At 46.6% G+C, this 13401-nt stretch overlaps 5 protein-coding genes across 5 annotated transcripts; 3 read left to right on the forward strand and 2 right to left on the reverse strand.

Moving 5' to 3' along the window:
- Positions 1–306: 306 nt before the first annotated feature.
- Positions 307–1722, forward strand: N7495_001244 (uncharacterized protein; the record flags this gene model as incomplete). The annotated part of the gene is made up of 1 exon (XM_057203914.1): positions 307–1722. The coding sequence occupies one exon, from the start codon at positions 307–309 to the stop codon at positions 1720–1722; it is 1416 nt and encodes a 471-aa protein (XP_057067987.1).
- A 993-nt stretch (positions 1723–2715) lies between these two features.
- Positions 2716–5679, reverse strand: N7495_001245 (glutamine-dependent NAD(+) synthetase; the record flags this gene model as incomplete). Its single annotated transcript, XM_057203915.1, has 15 exons — positions 2716–2825; positions 2877–3098; positions 3163–3358; positions 3443–3485; positions 3553–3556; positions 3615–3949; positions 4005–4417; positions 4466–4630; positions 4684–4775; positions 4825–4850; positions 4903–5092; positions 5160–5218; positions 5279–5429; positions 5483–5601; positions 5651–5679. 15 exons carry the CDS (start codon positions 5677–5679, stop codon positions 2716–2718), a joined length of 2154 nt encoding a protein of 717 aa, XP_057067988.1.
- A 280-nt stretch (positions 5680–5959) lies between these two features.
- On the forward strand, positions 5960–7310 carry N7495_001246 (NAD(+) diphosphatase; the record flags this gene model as incomplete). Its single annotated transcript, XM_057203916.1, has 3 exons — positions 5960–6053; positions 6107–6550; positions 6604–7310. 3 exons carry the CDS (start codon positions 5960–5962, stop codon positions 7308–7310), a joined length of 1245 nt encoding a protein of 414 aa, XP_057067989.1.
- A 155-nt stretch (positions 7311–7465) lies between these two features.
- On the reverse strand, positions 7466–11269 carry N7495_001247 (uncharacterized protein; the record flags this gene model as incomplete). The annotated part of the gene is made up of 2 exons (XM_057203917.1): positions 7466–10780; positions 10880–11269. 2 exons carry the CDS (start codon positions 11267–11269, stop codon positions 7466–7468), a joined length of 3705 nt encoding a protein of 1234 aa, XP_057067990.1.
- A 482-nt stretch (positions 11270–11751) lies between these two features.
- N7495_001248 (putative flavin dependent monooxygenase) lies at positions 11752–13279 on the forward strand (the record flags this gene model as incomplete). The annotated part of the gene is made up of 2 exons (XM_057203918.1): positions 11752–11822; positions 11884–13279. The coding sequence occupies 2 exons, from the start codon at positions 11752–11754 to the stop codon at positions 13277–13279; spliced, it is 1467 nt and encodes a 488-aa protein (XP_057067991.1).
- Positions 13280–13401: the final 122 nt, after the last annotated feature.

Below are 13401 nucleotides of genomic sequence, written 5' to 3' on the forward strand. Positions count from 1 at the left end.
GATTTTGTTCAGCCGCAGTGGGTCCATGATATGATCTTTCTCAACGGGTTCGGATGAGCGGCACTTAGCCACAGACTTAGTGGGGAATGCCATTTATTTTCTATTTGAGATGAAGAGCTGAATAACATCAAGATCAGGAAAATCAGAATCTAGAAAACATGGTAGTCTTAGTAATAGGAACCTTGAGAATCAGGAAGTGGTCAATGAGCTCACGTGGCGAAGTGGGGCACCCCAACAACAGCTCCTCAGCTTCTTCGATTCCTCATATGCTTCCATTATAAACCTGCAATCTCTACACTCGATACAATGCCTGCAGATAGAGACAACAAAGATAATTGCCATGATTCAAACTCACCACAGGACGAGACAAACCCGTTTGTTGCGATCTGCCGTTTTGCCGATGAGCAAGTCTCGTCTGTACTACAGTCCATCACCGGCCTCCCATCCTCAATAACGCCTCCACGCAGCGACCACTGGACTATATTTACTGACGATAAAGGCTACAAAAGTATGGCCTACCGTCAGCGGAACGGTACGACTAGTGCCGATCCCGCGGGAGACCGCGACTACTCACAAGATCGAGATGAAAGCAGCTCATCGGGAGATCGAGAGGAAAACTCATATGGCGAGAAGAAAAGTAACACCCCGCGGACTTCATGGACCGAAGATGCCTTGCAAGGAATCCATAGCAATGAATTCTTTGGCCTCCACTCCCTCCTTGATCGATTCGAGGACTTCTTCTCTCCCGGCTCGCCATCACGTCACACAAACCCTAGTTTCCTCCTCTCTGACATGGTCAGGGAATTCTCACCGACTTGGCCCGTTTTATACTTGATGTTCAGCTCGTACTCCCCGCTGAATCTTGAGCGCGAGACGCGCCTTCGTCCACGGCGCGAAAATGGCGTGTTCATGTCTTCTGTGCGAACGGAGACGGATAAAGAAACATCTGAGCCTCAGTGGCGCGAAGCCTTTGAAGATCTTCTCCGATTGCAGAATGGAAAGCCCATGCTCGAACGCGATGCTTTAATGCCAAAGACAACGCGCGAAAGCGGGAACGAGTGGATCAGGCAGATGATAAAGCGTCGCAGCTGGGGGGATCAGTGGATTGATGGGGAGTACAATCATTCTATTCCACGGTTGGAGCTGAGGGAAAGAACACCAAAAGAGGAATCGCAGAATGGGCGCGAAGCTGAGACAGAATTGGAGTTGTATGAGCGCTTCCTACAGGATATCGAGTCACTAGAACGTGGAATATCCAGGGACGTGATCGAAAATACGAGTCCTCTACTCCGCGCTCTATTCGCTGAACGACAGGCAAAACAAGACAAAATGGACAGGTTCCGGGGCAGGTTCCAGAACACACCACAAACTGAATATGAGGGAGACTACGAGGCTGAGAGTTGGATAGACGCCGTCTCAGGTGGGAACCGCAGGACTGTTCCTGAAACAGAAGAAGCATTGGGCACTACACCTGCAGTATCGAGCACCGATATCGCCGAGTCAGAAACTGCAAGCCGTCGTGTTATCTCGACCATGTCACGAACAGAACGTACTCGTCTGCCTGATGGCTCAGTCCAGATCAAGAAGGTCAGCACAAAGCGGTATGATGATGGTACTGAGGAGACTGACTCGTCTACCGAACTCACGAATGCCCACCCTGAACATAAAAAGTCAGATGGCTCAGGCAGCCAGTCAAAGAATGGCTGGTTCTGGCGCGAATAAGTTCAGAGATGACCTCTATGATAATTGATGACCCCTGACCCCTGACTTCATTACTTTTCGGCTTTTAATTAGCGCCATTTGTACCTAGGCCAAAAAATTGTTAATATGGCATCCATACTTTGCTACCTCAAAAAAAAAAAAGAAACAATAATTTGACGCCATTTTTTGTTTTCTTTATGGTGATGCACAAGACGTTTATAACAGACAGACCATAACCTACAGTAAAGAGCATTCGGTTACCCTGGCGTGAAGAGAAATGTCCATTGATGATCCCGAAGAAGAGCCCTAGAGAGTTTCATACGTAATTTCATGCGCTCGCCACTATAAAGACGTGTGATATTAAAGGTCAACTTTGAAAAGACTCACAGCTGTAGTAACCTCTCTTCTCTACCCGCGACCACAAGGGTCATCAAGCAATGAAAAAAAATGAATACTGCAGATGAGAAGTAATCTTTTGGGTAAAAAAATTCCCTGGCCATGAAGGCAAGGAGCAGTCAGGTTGATAGTTTTCAACCAGCAAAAACATAATCTCGGATTCCTCCTCACTGATATACGTAATACCCATGCACTTGGATGGTTGAAGAAGAAAGAAAAAATATATTAGGACCTGGGAGGAGATGGTAGATATAGGTCCTAGAAATGAAATCGCGCTAGTGATGACTACTCATGTCACGAGATCGAGGTCAAGACGATAAGGATAAGGTAGTGTATAGACTTCCACATTGGAATGGTGTGAGTGTATTTCTGAAGGAAGGGGCTTAGAAGATTAGTGATATAAAGATTTCCCCCAACGAGCTCAACCAGAGTGTTTAGATATGACAGCTTAGGTCACAATGTTGATTGGCTGCGGACATATATATATTGTATCTAGGCACTCATGGATCACCACTAATGAGAAAGCTAGCGAGGTGAACTGAATTGAATAATGATTACTTCTATGTTCTTGTAGTTACGTACACATCAAAATCAAACGTTGAAAGCGAATGAGGTCTATCAATCTGCCTTGACACTCTTTTTTTGGGACTTCCCATTTGTCCAACCTTTGGACTCCCAGAACTTGACGCTGTCCTCCATCTTCTTGTAGGCCCACGAGAAAGACGGGTCTATATAGTTAGCTTATAGGCCAGGAGAGGAAACAAAGAAGCTTTACTTACAGAGGAACTGCCGGTGATCAAACCGGTTGTCATCGACAGAGTATTGTTCTGCATGATATGCTGGTGTAATAGTCGTCATCTTGTGTCGGTTGATGGAATAATAGTAGAAGAAGTGTCGAGTCTTTTCGTAGATTTCACGAGGACTGAAATCATTGCCCCACATATGAAGCAGCTTTTCATACATCGACCATGGGCCCAACTTGGCAACCTTTCGGAGATAACCTGCGTTGAAATTAGCATTGGGGAAGATGATAGATGTACTGAGATGAAGTGAATTGGGACATACCGAATGTGCCTAGTTCTGCGTATGTAACACCCATGTCAGCCTCATCGGATTGCACATATGTTGCTGTTCTCGGCTCAAGCTCGGCAGTTGGGGTTGCGGTTATGAATTCTTCCAGGATGGGAAGATCGAAGTCATCACCGGCCCAGCAGATGAATTTCTTCAGATCAACTTTCGAGATTGAACCGATGGGGTTCAACTGTGATGATACATTGCGTTAACATAACTCATAATTTGTGTGCATGTAAAAAAATTTGTGTGCATGTAAAAACATGAAACTTACATCTGCCGAGGAGGCATCGTATTTGGTCAAATAACCTCGTAAACTAAGATGGGGTATTAGAAGACTCCAGAATTGATTAGAATATTAGTTGAATTGCTCCAGGCACGTACCATTCTAATATTTGAGTTAGTAAAGGCGTCACATGTTGCAGGAAGAGTGGATATTGACATACCGTCTACATTCGAGGATGCGAGAACCAATAGACCGCCACCACCAGGTCTTTGACGGACAGTCGGTAACATTGACGCAAATAGGTAGCCCAAAACCATTCGCAGTCGAGCCTGAACATTTTGAAGTGCTAAGTTTTCAGCATTAGAGCCTCCATGGACCTTGAACCGTGGCTGTAAGTTGGTGACAACCGCGAAAAGGCTCATGATGGAAGTCACAACAGTGTCAAAATTGAAGTCGATATGGTATGCACCAATATCTGCCGCCAGGCGCTTGGCACGATCTCTGGTCTCTTGGCCTGAGTTTTGAGTACCCATGTAGCTTGTGTGAAAAATGGCACTATGATCAAGTTTTAGCGCGAATATCAGAACATCGTAACACCGAATAAACTTACTTGCATATTTCCTGTGGACTGGTAGGAAGCCAGTTTGAATCTTCTGGCTTAGAACAGAGCCGACGCACATCCTTGATCACTTGCTCATTGCCCTCTCTGACAGCCTTGAGAACCTGTCGACACATAGAAAACACAATCACAGATGTGGCGCAACTATCAATGCCACCGCTGAGAGGGATGAAAAAACCTGCAGCACCGCACCGTCGAAGGTAGTCCCATAGCCAGCATGCTGGCCCTAGAGCAATCTCTTCTGCAGGTGAATGGATTCGAGGCTTTATCGGTTCAGAGATTATCAAGCTAGGCTCTGCCTCCTCCAATCGGCGGGAAAGCCGAACGTCTAAGTCAAGACGGACGTAGGGCGTTTGCTTGCTTGCTTGCATGCCACGACTGACACTGGATCGATATGTTCGAACCTAGCCAGATTTAGCATCTTAAAATCAGTAAATATTATAGCTTCATACCTCTTCAATGTCTACTGTTGCAGTGACAACTTCGACATCATTCAATGAGAATTGAGATCCTTGTGCGACAATATCACCGTTGATGACGATCATGGCACAACCATCGTAATATAGACGGTCACCGTCACAGCCTTGCTGGTTCGCATACAAATAGATACCACCGCTCTATTGAGAATTAGATGAATTAGGAGCAGTGTCGGGGCATAAATAGTTCGTACCACTTTTGTAGCTTGAGTAATCAGGTTGATCCGGGTGTCGAGCTTCCGGAGTTCATGGTGACTTCCGGAAGAGTTGGAAATGATTTCCACGCCTATACTTGTCAACTGAATGGATTATTATGTAAACTAAACGCGACGTACCAGCAAGGCCGTAGGGAATATGGGGTCTGGTTCAAAAGTCAGAAGGGATATACTCATAAGGACTGTAAAACGACATACCCATTAGGAGTGAACAGCTCCTCACAAGTTTCCAGACCCAGACAGGTATCCCTGGTACTGATCACAGCATCACCAAATGGGACCTTATATTGTCCTGTAATGTTGCCGACAATCGATTCGAGATAATAATCTTCCACCTCCTGGGGACGCTGCCACGGCGTGAAGTGTCGGTTCTCTCGGTAGTTGCCGTCTTGAACAGAAAAAATAATATTAGGATACGACAAAAATCCTTCAAGTATAGCAATATGAAAACGAACCGTTGGCTAGCCACATCTTGGGCCGAATGAGAACGATTTTCTTGTTATAGAAAATCACGCTGATAGAGAGATATGTGAGTCATCTCAGACATACAAATATACACCGAAGCAGCACTTACCGACAATTGTATCTGACATTCCTGTGGCGTACAGGCATACCGACATCGACGACAATATCCTGGCAGTCTGGGTGTTCGATAATGCGGGCCAACATCTCGAACGAGTGGAGGAATGTGTCACCCTCAAGAAATCCATCCAAAACGCCATATCCTACAAAATCATTTAGCAGTCACTCCATTGGGATCACTTTGGTACCAGCTTACCGGTGATCTCCAGCTCAGGACCAACGCGCAGAGTTGCGCCAGCTTCCTTTGCTAGCCGGACACTTTCGATAATGCGGGCCGCGTTGCCCTCAAAATCAAGGGCCCATTGGTTGAGAGAGCTAACAAATTAGTATAGGAAGCTCATTATCAAGCAATTAAAAGACCTACCATGTTGCTAAAGTGATTAGATGCCCCATGGTGATCGACTTTGGTGTACAATGAAGCTATCAAAGTTGCAGAAAGAGGCCTATCTTATGAGGTCACGTGTGTGGGGAGTCTTCCCCGCTTGGTATTTGTATTACCGTAATTATACCCCTCTTTCAATCTCATCGGCGTGATTCCGGTGAAAGATTCTGTACCAAAAATACAAGACGCAATGCTGATAAATCGTGGGGGATTTCCGGTTAACAGCCTTGCAATTCATGAGACTATTCAGAGTCAATAGTCTATACCGTATATAAAAGAATATCGACTAGAATGAGTGTTTCTCAAATCCCTAATCCGGCTCATATGCTCGCCGAATCTATGCTATCACGACGCTTTGGCAAAGAGACGGCGAACTACTTCTCCAGTACGAGGTCTATTGTTTGAACATTGTGGAAGCAAGACTAACCGAAGCCCTAGGTTCTCCTATCAACCGACTGTCTTTCCTTCGCTCTGAATATCCATTTATCTCTGCGGCCCTGAAGCACCCAACTGCGCAATTCGTGCTTCTGAACAACCTCGCTCCATTGACCCGCTCCCCAGCCGAGCTGTACTATGCCAAGTATGACGAAGTACGCAAGCTTGTGTCGCAGGAATTATTTGACCAGTCTGAGGACGACCTGATTAAGAGCTTTGATTCGCGAAAGACGAACCCAATCTTGATCTTTCTCGGTCTGGACGAGAGCCGCAAGGAGGGCTTAACATGGAAAAATTACACGGGTTCTCCATATTTTGCTCTCGATATCACACCTAGGGGGTCTGATGCTCAACAGACAGCCGCCAAGGATATAATTTCTACCATGGAGGAGAAGGGGCTCTCTTTCTTCCAAGCAAGGGTGGTCATGTCATTTAGCCCGGATGAAGGTATGTCCATTGAATTATCTAAAAAAAGAATATTGGCTCATGTTATACAACAGCCGCTATCTACGCACAGGCCCGTGCTCTGACTGACTGGAACAACCGCAATACCTTCTGTGGAACCTGTGGCAATCCTACGCTGTCTGTAAACGCTGGAACCAAGCGTACCTGCCCGCCGACAGACGCAGCCCGAGTTGCCCAAGGCCAGTCCGAAGAGCGTCCTGCATGCACTACCCGCACTACGCTTTCGAACCTGAATTTCCCTCGTACCGATCCCACTATTATTGTGGCTGTCGTGTCTGCAGATGGTAAGCGGGTTTTACTCGGCCGCAATAAACGGTACCCACCGAACTGGTACTCGACCCTGGCTGGCTTCATTGAACCGGCAGAGTCAATTGAAGATGCTGTGCGGAGAGAGGTATGGGAAGAAGCTGGTGTGACCCTGTCACGGGTCGTCATCCATTCGTCGCAACCCTGGCCATACCCGGCCAACTTGATGATTGGTGCAATTGCGCAGGTGAGTGACCCGGCGCATGAGAAGATTAACCTTGAGCATGATCCCGAATTGGAGGACGCGCGTTGGTTCCCAGTTGAGGAAGTGCAAGAGGCTCTGCGTGTTGGTGTGAGCGATTTGGGTGGCGTTGCTGGCCCCGAATATAAGGAGGGAGGATTACGGCTGCCTCCGAGGACTGCTATCGCGAACCAGTTGATAGCCGCCGCGATTAGTGCAGATTACTTCCATGGAGATAAGATATCCAAGATGTGAAGTGTACATAAATCATGCCCAGGTGAACGTTGAACGGTATCTAAACTTAGACGTCGGTAGAGAATAGTGATAGAGATAATTATACCTGGTACATTGTTATAATACCCACTGCTATGCTACTGCTATGGAATACATGATTCAAAATGAGATCAATCTCACAAATTGGCATAAACCGTACCATCACGTAGCTCATGGATGTCTTCCTTGCTGCTGGGAGATCCAACCTCAGTGTAACGCGTGCCGTCTCGCAGTTCGTGAATCGTTATTCTCCTATTGCTTTTCCGTGATCGTCGTGAGCCTCGTGGAGATCGTGTCGATCCCCGCGAGCGCGGATTGGAATCAAAACTACCCGCTTCGCTTAATGCGACACTACCAGGAGTAACCTGTCGATCAGGGCTATCCCTTGCAATGGATGCTTGAAGTTGCTGGTCCGATATCATGGATGTGCCAATTTCATTGTACCACTTTCGTAATCCAGAGGAATAGGCTCGCTCCTCTGCGCCATATTCGACGGGGGGCCCAGATATCTTTGCATCTGGACCTGAGCCATCGAACACGGCCCACGAGCTAGTTTCAACACTGACGAGAATAGCTGTATGTTCGTAACTCCGAACTTTGAAATTTCGCAATAGAATTGCATTGCCTTCTGTCACTGAGGGCAATGAATTTTTGTAGCGTCGAAATACTTGGGCTCGGAGAACAGTTCCTGCCATGGTTGGATCGGTGAGTTGAATTGTCATATACCAATCTTTGGGACCGGAAGTAGCTCGGACGATTGGGGATATGTCATGAACAATAGAAATGGTGTCTACCAGAGCATTGTAATGGTCAATAAGCGCCGCAAGAGGCGCAAAGTAAGACAGTTTACTGCGCAATCCATGGGCATGACGATTAGGAGATGGTTGATCGCCGACCAGAGCGATTTGTTGTGTGCTGCTTTCTTCGCCAGCATGGTCTGGTTTTTGTTCCCCTTCATCGGACTCTATGGTTGCTACAACAGCGGCAAGCTCGTGACCGGGCAAATCTTTCGGCACTAATCCATCTGTTTCAAGCGGCGAAGGAGCCAACTCCAGATCGGCTTGGCTAGCACCTTCCATAGACGGTGGTTGAGAAGTGTCCATTTCAAGATCAGAGGTGGGTACGATTGTCGTTTTCTTCTCGAATAAAGTCCACTGGGAGTCATGGGCCGCTTCATAGGTAGGATCGGGTGTCAAAAGCTGCGGATCATCAATTCCTGCGGAAGGGTTCTTTGCTCCCTGCTCCGAGTCACTGAGATTTCCTCTCTCTGAACGAGAAACTGAATCGTTCAGATTTCGATCACTAACATCGTCTAAGGATGTGATGATACCTTGTGATGGAGTAAGAAAATTTCCTTCGTCGCTGTCCTCTGATATCGAGCTATCTTGCAAGGGGCTTGCTTCATTGAAATCCAACGAAATTGAATCAGGTTCTACTGCGGCTTTGATGCCAGTATCCGACACAAGTTCATCATCTGGTGTTGATGCGCCGGCATCTACAGTTGTCTGATTCAACCCTTCTTCTGCTGAAGGCTCACGAGAGGTGCGTGTAGCCAAGTATTGATCTTGAGTCAATACATCCACCGAGGAGTCATCTTCTTTCTTACTGGTGTGAAGTTCATCATCTGATTCACTGTCTTCAGCTTCGCCCTCTTCAGGTTCTTCATCTCCCAAAGATTCGTCTTGCGAGTCTCCATCAACATCCCATTCCGCTTCCGCCTCTTCGTCGCCAGATTCTGAATGAACGTACATATCTGACAATCTGCGGTCCGATTTGCTTTCTTGGAGTAGAGGGTGCGTCAAAGGTGGCTGATCTGACGCCAGTTCATCATCACTATCACTGTCGAGTAGAATCACTTCCGGTTGGGATGGTGGTAATTGCGGCAGATCCGATGCCTCCGACTCATCACTGTATGCTTCTGATTGAATTTCATCATCTTCTTCACGCATTTCCACTTCGTCTTCTTCATCCACATCCTCGTCGTATTCTTCGTGCGTGTCCTCTGCTTCTTCGTCGTCATATTCCAGTTCACTTACTTCCTCGCCTGCACGTTCCTCATCATCATATTGCAATATAGAATCTCTTGCAATATTCTCCGCATGATGAACATCGTCGTTATCTGTGACTGAGCCCTCATCCTCACTGAAGCTAGATTGAGACCGATCCTGATTTTTTTGAACTTGAGATTCTTCCGCAGCTTCATCTTCACTTTGAACGTCTTCTGAGTTCCAATCATCTAATTCACCTTCGGCCATGACCACATCAATGGGAGAGTGATCATCTATTGCTCCAGCGCTGTCCTGTCCTTGAGAATTCGTTGAGAACTCGTCGTTTTCCACTGCGTCATCATCGTAGGCCGTTTCGCTTTCTATGGATCTAACAATTTCCTTATGTTCACCTTCTGCTGAGCCTGCGGCGGGCGGTGGATCGTTTTGGGACATTTCAAATCCAGGCTTGACAGATTCTTGCTTTATCTCAGAGGAAGATGTACCGAAATTGCTTGGCCAGAAGAAAGTTGGTGAGAATGCAGGAGTCATTAAATTATCTGATGAGATAGTAGGCGGCACATGTTGAGGACCGAACAGCCTCGAAAGGAAGCTGTGTCCATCATTTTGCTGAACATTCTCCATAACATCTGCGAAACCCATTACCGTTTGCGGTTGAGATGTTGGAGGCGTCTCAACTAGAGAGTTCGGCTCTGAGGTGATGTGATCCGTGCTCGCATCCATTGAAACTGATGGTAAACTCTGCGACTGGGAGACAGCGTGGAAGCTTGAAAAGTATTCCTGTGAGCCATTTTGGGTGGATATGAGTGGTGAGGGAATTGGAAGCGCAGGGGAAGGGATTGGCCGTAGCTGAGGCGTATCTGTAGGCTGGGGAAAAGCTGATCGTAAAGGGTTCTCAAGACTGGCTTCAACTCTCTCGGTTGACGCGTTGTTTGATTGCACAACTTGGTTCCCGAAAATGTCTCCGGTCAGTTTAAGTGAAGGCTTAATGAAGACGGGGGGCTGTTCTTGAGATGATGGGCCGTGAGCCTCGGATATCTCCGCATCGGGTGTGTCGAGGATGTCGATGTCGTTGTTAGAGCGGGAGTCATCTTTCTTAGAAGCGTCCTCGCTAATTATTTCTTCTCCTGATGGCTCATCCAAGGAAGTTTCCCACCAGTCGAGAGGGGCTAATTCTTCTTCCGGACTGAAAGCTTCCTCTACAATATGCCAATCATCTCTTTGAAGGCTGTATCGCGGACGTTTTCGACCCTTTCCAGGCACAAATCCATCGTCTTCCAATGATGGACTGTACAAATGACCAAGTCCTCCAAAGAGAAAGCGAGGGCTGGACTTCAGATAAGCGGGAGAACCTGATGCCCAAGTTGCTTGGCCTAGTGGTTCCGAATTTTCGGCGCTTGGATTCTTGGGTGTGTTGGGCGGATCAGACGCGTCAGTGGCATTCTGCTCGATAACAATTGTGGTTGGAGTTTTCAATGATTGGGTGATCTATAATATAACTTTTAGCATATCGGCTTGATCTTGGGGATTTGGAGTTCAACATACTTCAATTGACAGCTCAGTCTCGAAGTGAATATCCCATCCAATATATCTCCCAGGGGTTTGTGACACTGTATCATTGGCCGAGAGCCTCGCGCCCTTCAATGCCAGACAAACATTATCGCCGATACCAATATGTGATTCGGCAATCCTTTTAGCGACGTGATCATGGAATATTGCCTTTACTTGTCCATGCGATCGTCGTAGCCGGGAATCTGGCTCAGCGAGTAGGAGACTGAGGGTTTTGGTCACTGAAGAGTAGGGCCAGATGAGAGTGACTGTTGCGTTGATACATTTCTCCTCCTGTTGGTCAAGGGTAGGGGACAGCTGCGCGATCGGGACCTTGGTGTAGGGCGGCAACGAATTGGTCGGAGATTGATAGGTTGCGTCCATCATGCCGATATTCCCAACATCAATAGTTCGCGATAAAATGCATGTCAGAAACATATAAGGAACGAAGTGACGGTGGCTACTGAACGGTGGAAGAGACCAACGCGAGTAAAGACAAGGACAAAGAGCGCCGGTCTCGTTGACTGGTGAAGATTGCGTTGGTAATACCAATGTCACGTTACGTCGATTAAGCTAGAATTGCATGCCCGAGTTCGTTTTTACCAAACGGAATTTACGATAAAATACTGATCTACTTATATGTTTAATTCGGTTAATTCTTAATATAGAATTGAATGAATGAATTAAGCTACTACAATAGCACCTACAGGTTAAGCTTGTTTAATCTAATACTGTCTATTCTTCAACAATTCCCAGTTGGCGCAATGATAACCCAAGTTCTATTGGAGCTATAGCAACAACTCCACTTTGGATCCACTGCTTCTCTAAAACAAAACCCCTCGCAGTGGCCTGATATTTCTCTATCAATAATGCCGCTCAACAACCAAATTCGTCGCCTAGCTGTCATCGGTGCTGGTCCTTCTGGTCTTGCTTCCGTCAAGTATGGCCAAATACCTCCAAAATTCCATATCCATATCGAAGTAAACTAATTTGTTTCATAGATATCTATTGGAAGAGAAATACTTCGAGCAAATCGATGTATTTGAGCAAAGAAGCTCCGTTGGAGGAATCTGGAACTATACCCCAAGTTCCTTAAAGAATGAGCAGCTGGCCACAGCTCCCCAACTGACTCCCCACGAGTCCCTAGAGAAACCGATATGGGGAAATAAGTCTGGGGGCGCGAAAGAGGCAATATTTATTTCTCCGTTATATGATCGACTTGAAACCAACATTCCCAAGGAACTGATGCGTTACTCGGACAAACCATTTCCAAAAGAAGCCCAGCTATTCCCAAAGCACAACACTGTGAAGGAATACCTCGATGAATATGCTAGCGACATCAGGAGTCTTATCCAATTCCAGACTCAAGTCAAGGAGGTTAAATTGAGAGATTCTAAGTTGAGTACCTGGGACTTGAAAACCACCAATCTTCATACTGGTATCGACACCATTAAAACCTACGACTCGGTGGTCGTGGCAAGTGGCCGCTTCGCTGTTCCGTACCTGCCAGATATTGCTGGAATCAAAGATTGGGACAAATCCTATCCAGGGGTCATATCCCACTCAAAGTTATACGACTCACCTGAAATTTTCAGAGGAAAAAAGGTGGTAGTGGTAGGAGGCGCTGCCTCGGGACTTGACATCGGTGCTCAAATTAGTGAGGTCAGCAAGGGCAAGATTTTGATGTCGCAGCAGTCCGAATCCTACTTGGCAGTATCTGCACCATCAGACAGAATTATTCACCCGGAGATCGTCGAGTTTTTAGCTCCGGAGAAACATGACCGAGCTATACGATTTGCCAATGGTCACATCGAGGACGAAATAGATGCCATTGTTTTTTGCACGGGATATTTATACTCCTATCCATTCCTTTCGACTCTCCAGCCTTCTGTTGTGACTGATGGTTGGCGAACGAGAAACGTGTATCAACATATGTTTTACACAGAACATCCTACACTTATTTTTCCTGAGCTGCTGCAGCAGGCGATACCGTACCCCATGGCAGAGAACCAAGCAGCTGTATTTTCTAGGGTCTTGTCTGGTCGCTTACAACTTCCGAAAAAAGCGCATATGGAAAAATGGGAAGAGTCTGAAATCGTACAGAAAGGTGAAGGGAAAGCATTTCATGTGCTTCAATTCCCAGCGGATGTCAATCATATGAACTTTTTACATGATTGGGCAGCAAAGGCGGAGCCTCGTCCAGGATTGGTCAATAACGGGAATGGGAAGTATGGAAGCTATTGGGGAGATCGAGAGCGGTGGATGCGAGAAACCTTTCCTGAGATGAGACGGGCATTTATTCAGCTTGGAGAGCAGCGAAGTGATATCAAGACGATCGAAGAGCTTGGAACTGATTTTGATGCCTGGAAACGGAACCAAGTCAATGGTGCTGTTTAAATTTGTGTTCACTAAGCATCTACTGAGAAGGAATAGCCTTGATCGATAGATAGTACAGCAGGGACCTGTATTCAAGTTATTTGTGAAATTTATCCTGTAGTAGGTCACCCTTATAGTACGAT

Source organism: Penicillium taxi, assembly GCF_028828555.1.
Source record: "Penicillium taxi strain IBT 34144 chromosome Unknown utg000001l_segment0_segment0, whole genome shotgun sequence".
NCBI lineage: Eukaryota > Fungi > Ascomycota > Eurotiomycetes > Eurotiales > Aspergillaceae > Penicillium > Penicillium taxi.